General features: G+C 37.6%; 1 protein-coding gene across 1 annotated transcript in view; it reads right to left on the reverse strand.

The window, feature by feature from the left end:
• NAV3 (neuron navigator 3) overlaps positions 1-12,567 on the reverse strand; it is a 341,502-nt gene that overhangs the window by 194,288 nt on the left and 134,647 nt on the right. The window contains exon 10 of the mRNA XM_036760724.1: positions 11,578-11,961. Within this exon, the coding sequence (XP_036616619.1) occupies positions 11,578-11,961 (384 nt within the window). The remainder of the gene's footprint in view (positions 1-11,577; positions 11,962-12,567) is intronic.

A 12,567-nucleotide genomic window follows, 5' to 3' on the forward strand; every position in this document is an offset into this window, starting at 1 on the left:
AGATGTTGGTGCTTCTCTGGTAACTATTCATTGCTATGGATAGACTGGTTTGTGTTATTTGCTCTGTTTATATAATGTATGTTTGCAATTTCTGTTTGTATTCTCTCTCAAGTTCAGGGTGTTGGCTTTTCCCCCTGAACTAAGTGAATGATATATGTACGTTGATCAAAGTGAGATTGTTAACCCCTTTAAGTCGCTTTCCTTTGAAAAGCAGATCAAAGAATCTGTGCTGGCAGCTCTTCTGTGTGCTTTTGTTGCTGGTCTTTCACCTCCACAACAACTGCTAGCAACATTGTTGTTACAATAAATAAGTTCTTTTCCTTTTATTTGATCTCTTTGGGAAACAGACATAGTAGTGGCATCTCTAGGTATACACAGTTTTATTGCCCTTTGGACATTGTTCCAAATTGTTCTCCAGACTGATTGGGTTAGTCACAACCCTACCAACAGTGGATTAGTGTCCCAATTTTTCCACATCCCCTCCAACATCTGTCATTTTCCTTTTCTGTCATGTTAGCTAATCTGATAGGTCTGTCATCGGACTTTTCCATAAATATTTGGCTTCCTATGACATCATACTAACTTCTTTGTCTGGTATCTTCATTGTCATACTTTCTTGGCAATGGGCTATGCATTTTTACTGGATGTTGTAAAATGTTCTCTATTCTGGGCTGAGAGTATGCAATTGCTACATCTTCAGAAGTCATCCAGGAATTCAAATATGATTCTTACAAATCAGTTTAATCTATTTTTCCCTAAATTTATCTGTAACCTTTGAAGTTTTTATTTTCAGATGACAGAATTAATAAAAATTCCAATGTACTTAAGGTGTTTATTTTCTTGCCAGGTCATTAGAACCACTAACAATGCTTCCTAGGTGTATGTATGTATATGTGTATATATATATATGTGTGTGTGTGTGTGTGTGTACGTATGTATGCATGTATATATGTATGCATGTATGTGTGTATCTTTTATTTAGTATTTTGAACAGCTGCATATAAAAACAATTTTTAACATTTGTTTTTAAAACTTTGAATTCCAAATTCTCTCCCTTCTTCCCTCCCCTACCCCTCATTAAGAAGGCAAGCAACTAGATATGTTGTACATGTGTAGTCATACAAAACATATCTACAATATCCATGTTGTGAAAGGAAACATAGGAAAAAAATGAAGAAAAATAAAGTAAAAAAGGTATGCTTCAGTCTGTATCCAGACACCATCAGTCCCCCCAACCCACCCACCCCCACCCCCACCCCCCCGCCAGGGATGTATTGTCTTGGATCATTTTATTGCTGAGAATAGCTACGTCATTCACAGCTGGTCATGTTACAATATTGCTGTTACTTTGTACACAGTACATTTCACTTTGCATCAGCCCATGCAAGTCTTTCCAGGTTTCTCTGAGAGCATCCTGCTTATTATTTCTTATAGTATAACAGTATTGTGTCATAATCACATACCACAACTTGTTCAGCCATTCCCCAATTGATGTGCATTCCCTCACCTTCTAATTCTTTGCCCTCAGAAAAGAGCTGCTATAAATATTTTTGTACATATAGGTCCTTTTTCCTTTTTGAAAAATCTCTTTTGGCATACAGACCTAGTAGTTGTATTGCTAGGTCAAAGGGTATGCATGGTTTTAAAGCTCTTTGGGCATAGTTCCAAATTGCTCTATGGAATGGTTGAATCAGTTCACAACTCCAACAGTGCATTAAAGTCTCATTTTTTCCACATCTCTTCCAACATTTGTCATTTTCCTCTTCTGTCCTATTAGCCAATTTAATAGGTATGAGTTTGTACCTCAGAATTGTTTTAATTTGCATTTCTCCAATCAATAGTAATTATTTTTCAAATAGCTATAGATAGCTTTGATTACTTCATCTGAAAACATATCTTTTGATAGTTTATCAATTGGGGAAGGGCTCTTATTTTTTTTATAAAGTTGACTCAGGTTTCTCTATGTTTGAGAAATAAGGCTTTTATCAGAGAAACTTACTTCAAATTTTTTTCACAGTTACCATTGCTAACTGTATCTTCCCTCTATCCTATTTCTCCCTATTTATTCTATTCTCTTTCTTCCTGTCCCTTCTCAAAAGTGTTTTGCTTCTGACTACCACTTCCATCAATCTGCCCTCCCTTCTATTACCCCCACCCCTTTTCTGTAGGGTAAGATAGGTTCCTATTACCCAATTGCCTGTGTATGTTATTCCCTCTTTGAGACAATTCTGATGAGAATAAGGTTCACTCACTCCCTCTCACCTCTTCCCTTCCATTGTAAAAGGTTTTCCTTGCCTGTTTTATGTAATTGCCTCTTTCCTTGCCTCTTTTATATAATTTACCCCATTCTACCTCTCCCATTTTTCTTCCTCTCAATACATTCCTCTCTATCCTCCTTTAATTTTATTTCTTAGATATCATCCCTTCATATTCAACTTACACCTGTGCCCTCTGTCTATATATACTCCTTCTAACTACCCTAATATTGAGAAAGGTCTTATGGATATCAAATATCATCTTCCCATATAGAAATGTAAACAGTTTAAAATTATTAAGTCCCTTTGGTTTCCCTTTGCTGTTTACCTTTTTGTGCTTCTCTTGAGCCTCACATTTCAAAGTCAAATTTTCTATTCAGCTCTGGTCTTTTCATCAAGAGTGCTTAAAAGTCTTCTACCTCATTGGATGCCCAATTTTTCCCCTGAAGGATTATGCTCACATAAGTGGGTGATTCTTAGTTGTAATGCTTACTCCTTTGCCCCCAGAATACCAAAATCCAAGCCCTCTGATCCTTTAATATAGAAGCTGCTAAATCTTGTGTTATCCTTACTGTGGCTCCAGGATACTTGAATTGTTTCTTTCTGACTGTAACTCTAGAATTTGTCCATAATATTCCCAACAGTTTTCATTTTGAGATCTCTTTCAGGAGATAATTGGTAGATTATTTCAATTTCTATTTTACCCTTTGCTTCTAGAATATCAAGGCAGTTTTCCTTGATAATTTCTTGAAAGATAACTAGGCTCTTTATTTTTTATCATGGCTTTCATGAAGTCCAATATTTTTTAAAATTATCTCTCATGGATCTATTTTTCAGGTCAGTTGTTTTTTTTAATGAAATATCTCACACCATCTTCTCTTTTTCATTCTTTTCGTTTTGTTTTATTTTTCCTGATTTTTCATAAAGTTACTAGTTTCCATTTGCTCCATTCTAGTTTTTAAGGAATTATTTTCTTCAGTGAGCTTTTGAACCTCTTTTTCCATTTGGCAAATTCTGCTTTTTAAGGCATTCTTCTCCTCATTGGCTCTTTGGACCACTTTTCCCATTTTGCTTAATCTGTTCTTTAAGATGTTATTTTCCTTAGTATTCTTAGTGTCTACTTTACCAAGCTGTTGACTTGTTTGTCATGATTTTCTTGCTTTATTCTCATTTCTCTTCCCAATTTTTCTCTCAATCTCTCTTACTTGATTTTCAAAATCGTTTTTTTTTGTTGTTCCATGGCTTGAGACCAATTCATATTTTTTTCCCTTGGAGGCTTTGGATATAGGAGATTTGGTTTTGTTTTCTTTTGAATTCATGTTTTGATCGTCTTTGTCACCATAGTAACTTTTCAGAGATTTTTCCAATGTTTGCTCATTTTCCCATCCTATCAGTTGACTCTTAATTGTTAAAGTAGGGTTCTGCTTCCAGGGTGGAGGGTGTACTGACCCAAGCTTCAGGCAGTCTGTGCACCTATTTTCAGAGATACTTCTAAGGACCTGTATGTTTTTAATTCTTCCAAGATGGTATGATCTAAGGAGAGGTGTTACTCTTCTTCTGGCCTGTGCTCTGGCCTGTGAGCCACCACAACCACTATTTTCTACCCTAGAACTGTGAGGACAGTCCCCTCTCCATTGTTTCCACAAACTCTGCTATGCGAGTACTCCTCCTTGTCTTGGGACTGCCACCCAGGATGGCAACCTGGACATGAGTATGGACAAAGCAAAAGAGTCCTGCTTCAGTGACAACAAAAAGACCCCCGTAATCTCCTTCTGACCAGTTGTTCAACCCCCTTACCGTTTGTGGGCTAAGAGGGCTGGAAACAAGTCACTGCTTCTGCTGCTGCTGCTACTGATTCAGTCACTCCCAAGGCTTGCTTCTGATTTGCTGGGGCCAGGGCTGTGCTGGTGTAGCCTGGGCCGGAATGCACTACCCTCTCACCCAAGTCTGACAGAACTTTCCTACTGACCTTCTAAATTGTCTCTGGCATCTGTGGGCCAAGAGGTCGGGAAATCATCACTGCTGCCAGCAATTCAGTCTCTCGAGCCCTGTTCCAGGTTTTCCAGGGCCTGATCTGCATGGGTGCCATCCATGCTACTCTGCGTTCTGCTCTTATCCTTCTGCAACAGACCTTCCAAGTTGACTTGGGCTGGAAATTTGTTTCACTCTTTTTGCCTTTCATTTGTCTTTTTGTGGTTTCTGCGGCTCTAGAAATCATTTGGAGTCATTTTTAAAAGGTATCTGGAGTTTGGAGAAGAGTTCAGTAGAGTCCCTACCTTCACTCCACCATCTTGGCTCCACCTAGGTATATTTTTGTAGTATCATTTGCCTCTTTGCCAATTAACAGAAATGAGGAGAAATCATCAAGTGTGATTAATTTCTAGGATCTATTCATCGTGAGCTAGATATGCTCCTGAGGAGGATAGAAATTCCCAATTGTTTATTTCAAATTGATGGATGTTTGATTTCATATAGTCACCTCAGTCTTCGTAAGCAAGAGTGTCTCTAGGCTGTGTGACTGAAACTCAATAAATTCTTCTAATAAATGTTTGTTGATTGACACACATAATGATAAGAAATTGAGAAATATTCCCAACTTATGAAAGGTGCCATTTCATTATAAACAGATGCTAAAATAGTGAAGGATTATAAGGATGTCATCAAAAATTCTGAGTGTGAAAATTTTGTGAAATAATAACTGTCATGTATATAACACATTTAAGGTTTTCAAAGCACTTTACAAATGTTAACTTATTTGATTGTTACAACAACTCTGTGAAGTTAGTACTATTTTATGCCCACTTTACAGATGAGGAACTGAGCCAGACAGAGTTTTTTTTTTTTTTTAAGTGACGTCCCTAAGGGTCACATAGCTAAATAAGTATCTGAGGAAGGATGTGAATTCAGGTCTTTCTGACTCCAAGTCCAACAAACCAAGCACATCATTGATCTGCCTAAGTGTGAAAGAGCTATTACCTCCTTAGAAGTAAATAATGGAATTCCATCAGAACTCCTAAATGCACCCTTGATGGTTTCAGCCCATTGAAGGGTAACATTTGACATATTTAGTAGTATGTACTGATGGCTCACTGAAACTAGAAGTGACTGTGGGAGTCAGATCTTTGGAACTGCTCATCTAGAAAAATGATCTAGAACAGTCTAGAAGTAGTTACACATGGGAATAAAGAAATCCCCAATCGTTTGTTATAGCACAGTGAATTGCACTTAGTAGGAACAAAACAAGTAGGAACATATGAAAAGAACTGGGCCTGTGGATTTATTGGTATTAGGAACTCCATGTGTGGATATTCCCTCTATCACTATATGTTAGCACCTTTTCTCTAACTTAGAATCTTAGAGAGTTCCTGAGGAGCTCTAAATTAGTATCGTGACTTGCCCAAGGTGATATAGCTAGACGTGTAAGAAATGAGAGCTCATTTTTTCCTGGCTTCAAAGCACACTGACCCTATGCATAATAAATGTTGGATTGAATATATTTATTAATGACTTAAAAAACTGTTTAATGATTAGGATGCAGGACAAAGTTTGAAATTCTCCATTATGTTCTCAGATCTGCTGCTAATCACCATAGTGCCTTCAGATCAATTCCCATTTTAGCCAATATGCACTTTTTGGCATCAATTTTCTAGAGTGTTTCATTTTCTTCTATAAATAGAGGTCTTTTCACAAAGGTTTTATAGGCCTTTCCCAAGCTAATTCCTAATTACTGACAGAGTACCATCCCCAAGCATTTAAAGTAATTAAAAAGAGAGAATGAGATAAGCCTCTGCATGCTTCAAAAATTCTCAGTTCTCAATGCCTATCAGCTAATTTTCCAAGGTCCAAAAAAAGTACATGGGAAAATTCAGGCTATTTATTTACTCTCATTTACTGAGTAAAAGAGGTAACAGATTTTGGTGGTTAAAGAATGGTCCTCTGAGGCAGAAAGATCTGGGTTCAAGTTCAGTCTCTGAAAAATATTAGTACCATGACCCTGGACACTTCATTCAACATTTTATTGACCCCAAGTACTGCTTTAAGTCTAGAATTTGCCAAACCATTGGGACAGCCTGGAATCTGCAATAGTAGAAGGTACATTGGTCAAGAAGTGTTTGTTTCCCATTTTCTTTTCTTTTTTTTGGAGGGAGGGAAGGCAAGGCAGTTAGGGTTAAGTGACTTGCCCAAGGTCACACAACTAGTAGGTGTTGAGTATCAGAGGCTGGATTTGAACTCAAGTCCTCCTGACCCTTCCCATTTTATTAAATCAGAGGTCCAGATCAAAACAAAGCAAAAACCTGGTGGAAAGAAGTTAGCCTTATCGAAAAATTAAAACTAGGTATCTTCAGATACTTCTATTTGTTTTTGTCCTTTACAAGGTAAAACATAATCTTGGAAATTTAACAAAAACAATATTTAATGTGGTAGCTTATGTGTTTCATGAATTGCAGCCCACTCTTCCTTTTCTCATTTTCTTATTTGATGAAAACACCATCAAGGTATTATGAGGGTTCACCTAAACTTTTCTTCCCACTTTCTAATCCACAGTCTGAGACATGAGAACATCTTCTTCTGTTGCCAAAAATGACACAATGAATAAACTGGCAAGAAATGAATTAGAATAGTATATCCTGTATCTTCCATCATCTAACTCCCAACCACACTTCACCAGAGACTGGCCACATCCTTTCTGACCATGTCTGCTCTTCTTTGCCTCAAATAGCAGGACTGTGAGGTCATTATTATAACTTGAATATCCTCTAATGCCAGAAAAAAGCACAGACAATATACAGCACTGGACATCTAAATGTTCTGCTGGTCACATAAGGAATTAGACAGTGAGCTCTTTTATGTAACCCTAGTACACAGTACAATGTCTGGCATATAGTACACATTTATTTTTTTTTAACTAACCAACATATCATGAATGTCTTCTAATATCCATATTGATATTTCCACTCAGGACACTGCATTGATTGTGTTTTGTTTTTATCAACTATTTTTCTAAAAATGTAGAACTTTAGAAAAAAAGTAAAGGGAGTCATTTGCTAATTCTGGAGACTAATTATAAAGGAATAATGAGGCAGGGAAAAAACTTGTTAAGGGATTAAAAGTTAGAAGAAGTATCGACCAAACAGAAGCAAATGGTGAGGAAGTAAGAAAATGTCAGCATTCCTCTCACTTACTACAGTCAAAAATATCCTTCTTTATATATGGATAACTAAAAAAATGTATTTTCCTGCCCTCTAAAATATACAGTTATGGGAGAAATATCTGTGTTAGAATATATTTATTTTGTATATTGTGTACATTCAAATAATCCACAAATTAAGAGCTTACCAGGTACACTTAATTATAAAAAATAGAAAGATATATGGCATTGCTGTTGACCTGAAGGAGCCTAAATTAGAGATAAATATTACACTAGTTAGATTACAAATATTTAAGTATAGAGTCCTTTGAGATGGGAGGAGGGAGAAGGAGTATGTGTGTATATGAATTATGCATATTACACATCTATTCAACTGCCAAGTCTTATCATTTCAACCTCCCAAATCTTGAATTTATTATACATGATGGAATCCCCCATATCCTTCCAGACTCAGCTCAAGCACTGCTTTCTACATGAAGCCTTTACTGATTCCCCATTCCCAGCATCCTCCTCCCTTAGCTACACTGCATTCGTTCTGTATATACTCACAGTGCCTATGTAAGCTTTGGTGCAGGCTTTTGCCAGCTCCCGTTCCCAATGTTAGGTCAGGTCCCAGGATCAAAGGTAGCTATATCTCCTCCCTGCTCTCTCCATGCAGAGTTCTAGGGATACTCTTGGGGTAATGAGATAACTTTTTTAAATGCCTATGACTCAAACCCTAACCAGTTTGCTTCTCTCCCAAAATTGTCAATTGAGAAACCTATGCAGTAACCCTCGGTAGCATTTAGAAAGGAGCATTTACCGTGGTGTTGCCATTAGAAATCAATGTCCAATAAGTAACAAGGTAAGTACTTGAACCTAGGACCTCTAAGTCCAGAAACTGTGCTCTTTTACTACATAATAATTAATTCCTCTTGATTTTTCCTGTTTAACGTCTCTCTCATCCATTTCGAATCCAAAGTACAACTGTCAAAAACCTACGACAGAAGTAACAAAAAAAGTGCACAGCAGAGAACAAAAGGAAACTCACAAGGAAGCAAAAGGAAGATGGAGACAGCTCTGAATACAATGTGCAGCATTTATTATACAGGCCTTTAAATGGAAATGTATTGCTTTATATTTTGAATATGCTCTTATGTTCTGCTGTGCACATAGCAACACTTTTCTTTTCTTAGTTTGTATTTAAGTTTCAGTATTTAAGTTTATATGTTTCTTTTTTTTTTCTTATTGGGCATTTACATTTTAGTATTTAAGTTTAAAATAAATTAATAAAAAAATCTAGGTCATAAGACCTGGGTTCAAATCCCACTGCTGACTCCCACCATCTATGTGATGTTGGTAAAGTAACTTAACTTCTCCCAGACTAATGAGGCTGAATTAAAAGACCTCTAAAATCTCTTCTAGAAATAAATCTATAGGGGCAACTAGGCAGCACAGTGAGTAGAGCACTGGCCCTGGATTCGGGAGGGATCTGAGTTCAAATGTAGCCTCAGACGCTTGACACACTTACTAGCTGTGTGACCTTGGGCAAGTCATTTAACCCCAATTGCCCTGCCTTCCCCACTGCAAAAAAAACTATAGAAATAAATCTGTAAGCCTAGATAATATGAAAAAGAGATAAAAGTAGAGGGTTATTCTTAAAGAGTTTAAACCCAGACAAGAAAGGCTGAGTTCTACTTAGGTTTCACTTACTGGCTTTGTGACTTTAGGCTTAAATACCCAGCCTCAGTTTTCACTTCTATAAAATGGGGATTACAAAAGCAGCTACCTCAGAGAGTTGTTGGGAAGATCAAATGAGGTAATATGTATAATGCTTTTGTAAACCTTAAAGAGATATATAAATGCTAGTTATTTCACATATACGGATTATGGAATCGGAGAATATGAAAAAAATTAGGCTGGTATTAGATTTAGAGCCTTGATTTCCTAGCCTCTGATATTTGTGCTTTGCCCTGTAGTCAGTGAAAAGTCATTGGAGTTTTCTGAATTAGGAAGAGAACTGAGGCAAGAGGGAGAACAACACCGTACAATGGAAAGAGTACTCATTCAGAGAAACTGAGATCATCTGACTCTTAGAACCACAGATACCAGTCTCACCATGGATAAGCCTCCTTGTCACCCTGGGCTTCAATTTCCTTATTTGTCAAAAGAATTAGATTAGATGGGTTCTGAAATCCATTTTGCTGTGAAATCTGTGATCTTACCATGTTTTAGATGGCCTAAAGTTACCTAGTTAACTTTGGGTTTACTGGCTGGATTTCTTCCTCAGGGACTGCGCTTTAAACCTATCTCACTCTGGAGCTCATAGATTGAACAACAATAGGTCCCTGCCCACTACTTACTTAAGGGCTATATTTTGGGTTCTCATGGCTCAGAGTGAATGTCAACAGTAACTGTTTGTCTTTTGGGCAGCAACCCTGGGGGTTTTCCCTTCCCTGATTTTTTTTTTTTTTGTTAGAGGGGCCCTTGACTCATTTCTTAAAGAGGCCTATTCACTGAAAGGGCATTACATCACTCACAGTGAGCACCTGAAAAGACCTTAGCTAAAAAGGGCCAGGGTCTCCCAATGCATCCTGTACTATCTCCAGTCATCCTGGTGAATATCTGGCCACTGGACTCAGATGGCTCTGGAGGACAAAAGGAGGCCGCTGACCTTGCACAGCCCTCCCTCATTCCAATCAGTCTCCCTGGTGCCATGGTCCTCTTGGAGAACAAAGGACAACAACAGCAAATAAAATTATCATGAAGAAAATTATAACTATATCCCAAATGTATCATTTAATGTATATAATTAAATGTAATGACATTAATAGCCAGTTACTAGATATTGACACAGGATCAGATAACATGTGTCATATTCTTGATTCTCTGGGTTTTCTATTAACAACGCAAACATTGAGCAATCAGTAGGGTTCATGAGTGAGCTCAGGGACCGAAAGTAGCATAGACAAAAATTGTCCTACCTATTCTAATGAAAACACCTATAGTTTAGAGGGTGATCAAGAGCCCAGGATATTACAGTTAAAGTTAGATCTTTGTGGCAATTAGATTATCTTCAATATCGGTTGATCTAAAGAAACATTATCCTGAATGAATATCCACTGATATTTTTGAAGGCCAACAGAATACATTTTTTCTAAATCTTAACAAGCTGGAACAACTATAAATATGAGCCTGAAAAAATGAATATAGGGCAGTCTTCCAAAGATAGGCTCACCAGCAGAAGGTTGACCACTAGGCAAAGAATGTTTTGGATTCTAGCAATTCATGAAACTGCTGTCAGGGTGATCGATGAACTGTGCTTGTGGGAAGGAACATCTCAACTCCAGTTCTTTAGCTGTTCTTAAATTCATGGTTAACTGAGCCTCAATCTCTGACTCAAATAAATATTTCTTATTGGTATGCTAATTACTACACTGGAAAGTTCTACAGTCTTCTTTGAACAATAGTTTAATAGTAAAACAATTAAAAAAACCACCAGGTAATGAGGAGCAAAATGCATCACCATCAGGAGAGAATAAATAGACTGACACATTCTAATCTCAAAGGATCTTCCTTCAAGTCAAATTTTAGGTTCCTAATTGAAGAATTCTCCAAAGTATCTGTTGCATGAGACAATGATAGACAGCTTCTGACATGCCAACAAAGAAGAAATCACACAGCTCAGCAACTCCTCCTGTCTCCTTCCCTTGTCCTTCACTACAAAAATCTGTCACTTAAACACAATAAGAACACTGGAGATGGGATGGGGGTGTGAAGAATTAAAGCTCATAGCTCAACTATTATAAATTAGCACAGATCTTAGTATGCATGAAAATTTTCTAGATCTTTAATAGAATCCCTTTCATGGGTAAACAGTAAGGCTCAAACATATAGGATCATGGGAACATATATTCAGAGTTACAAAGGATATTAAAGCATCTAGCTCAACCTCTTCATGTAAAATCATAAGTGTTCTGAAATAGCTACAATTTGAACCAAAGATCTCTTACTCCAAATCCAAATCTTCTCACTGAACTATACTGTATGTTGGCAGCTACCAAAGACTTCTCATATCCACAACTATTACATACACCAGAATTCATTATCATTTTACATCCAATTAGTCTTACTGGGATACCTCTCTATACAAGTTTTTGTAAGATATTATCAATTGGGATCCACGTGACTTACCCACTATTGATGTCATCACTTCTGAGGCTTTTCCCAAGGATGTCACCATCACTCATGTAACCACCAACATCTACTTCAGAAGTCATGTCCAGATCACTGCTTCCTTTCTCATTCATATCAATCTGGGACATGTTTCCAAGGCGAGAAACAGCAGCCCGACGCAGCGGAGTGGTATACATGAACCTGGAGGGGTCAGTATGGATAAAGCGACTGGTGCTGCTCCTAGGATAGCCACCTCCCAAGGATGGAGCATCCCCTGCCTGGAGTCGAGGACTAGCTTGACCCAGTCTCCAGGTCACTGGTGTGGATCGGCTTGTCAGACTTGGTATACTTCTGCCATTGACTTCGGTTGTCACAGTGCTGTCAAATGTTGTCTCCAGGGTGCTGACCAAAGGAAAAGAGTAAATCCTGGGTTATTGGAGGAGAAAAATATTCAAAGGATGCAATAAGAGTAGAAAAATTAAATGACTTCTTCCACCCTACAAATTCAACTCAAAAAAAAAATGTTGGGGCAATTCCTCTATCAAAGTAGATTGTAACTCCATGATAAAATGGCAAAGGTGCCCTGGCTGAAAAATTTAGTGCCCTACGGACAAGCTGGTAATGAGATTCTCTGAACTGACACTGGTACAGCTCAGACAAGAGACAGATCACTTGTCTAATTAATGAACACACAGCAGAGTACTTCTGCTTGTTATGGGACTTAATGGCATTCATAGTATCATTGATTCAGGGTAGGAGGGGACCTTTAAGGTCATTTCATCCAATCCCTTCACTTTGTTGATGAAGGAACTGGACAAGGGCAATAGAGAGCTTGTCCAAGATCACACAAATAATAGGTGGCAGAGGTGAGATGTGGTGCTGATTTCCAGTTAATACCATATTTTAGTTGCCCATTTTTTTACATTTTAAATATTAATATGTATATGCGAACCAGAGAAGAAAGACACAGATGATAAAAAATTTTAGCTCTGTCTTCCCCCAGAAAGT

The sequence above is a fragment of the Trichosurus vulpecula genome, chromosome 5 (genome assembly GCF_011100635.1).
Source record: "Trichosurus vulpecula isolate mTriVul1 chromosome 5, mTriVul1.pri, whole genome shotgun sequence".
NCBI lineage: Eukaryota > Metazoa > Chordata > Mammalia > Diprotodontia > Phalangeridae > Trichosurus > Trichosurus vulpecula.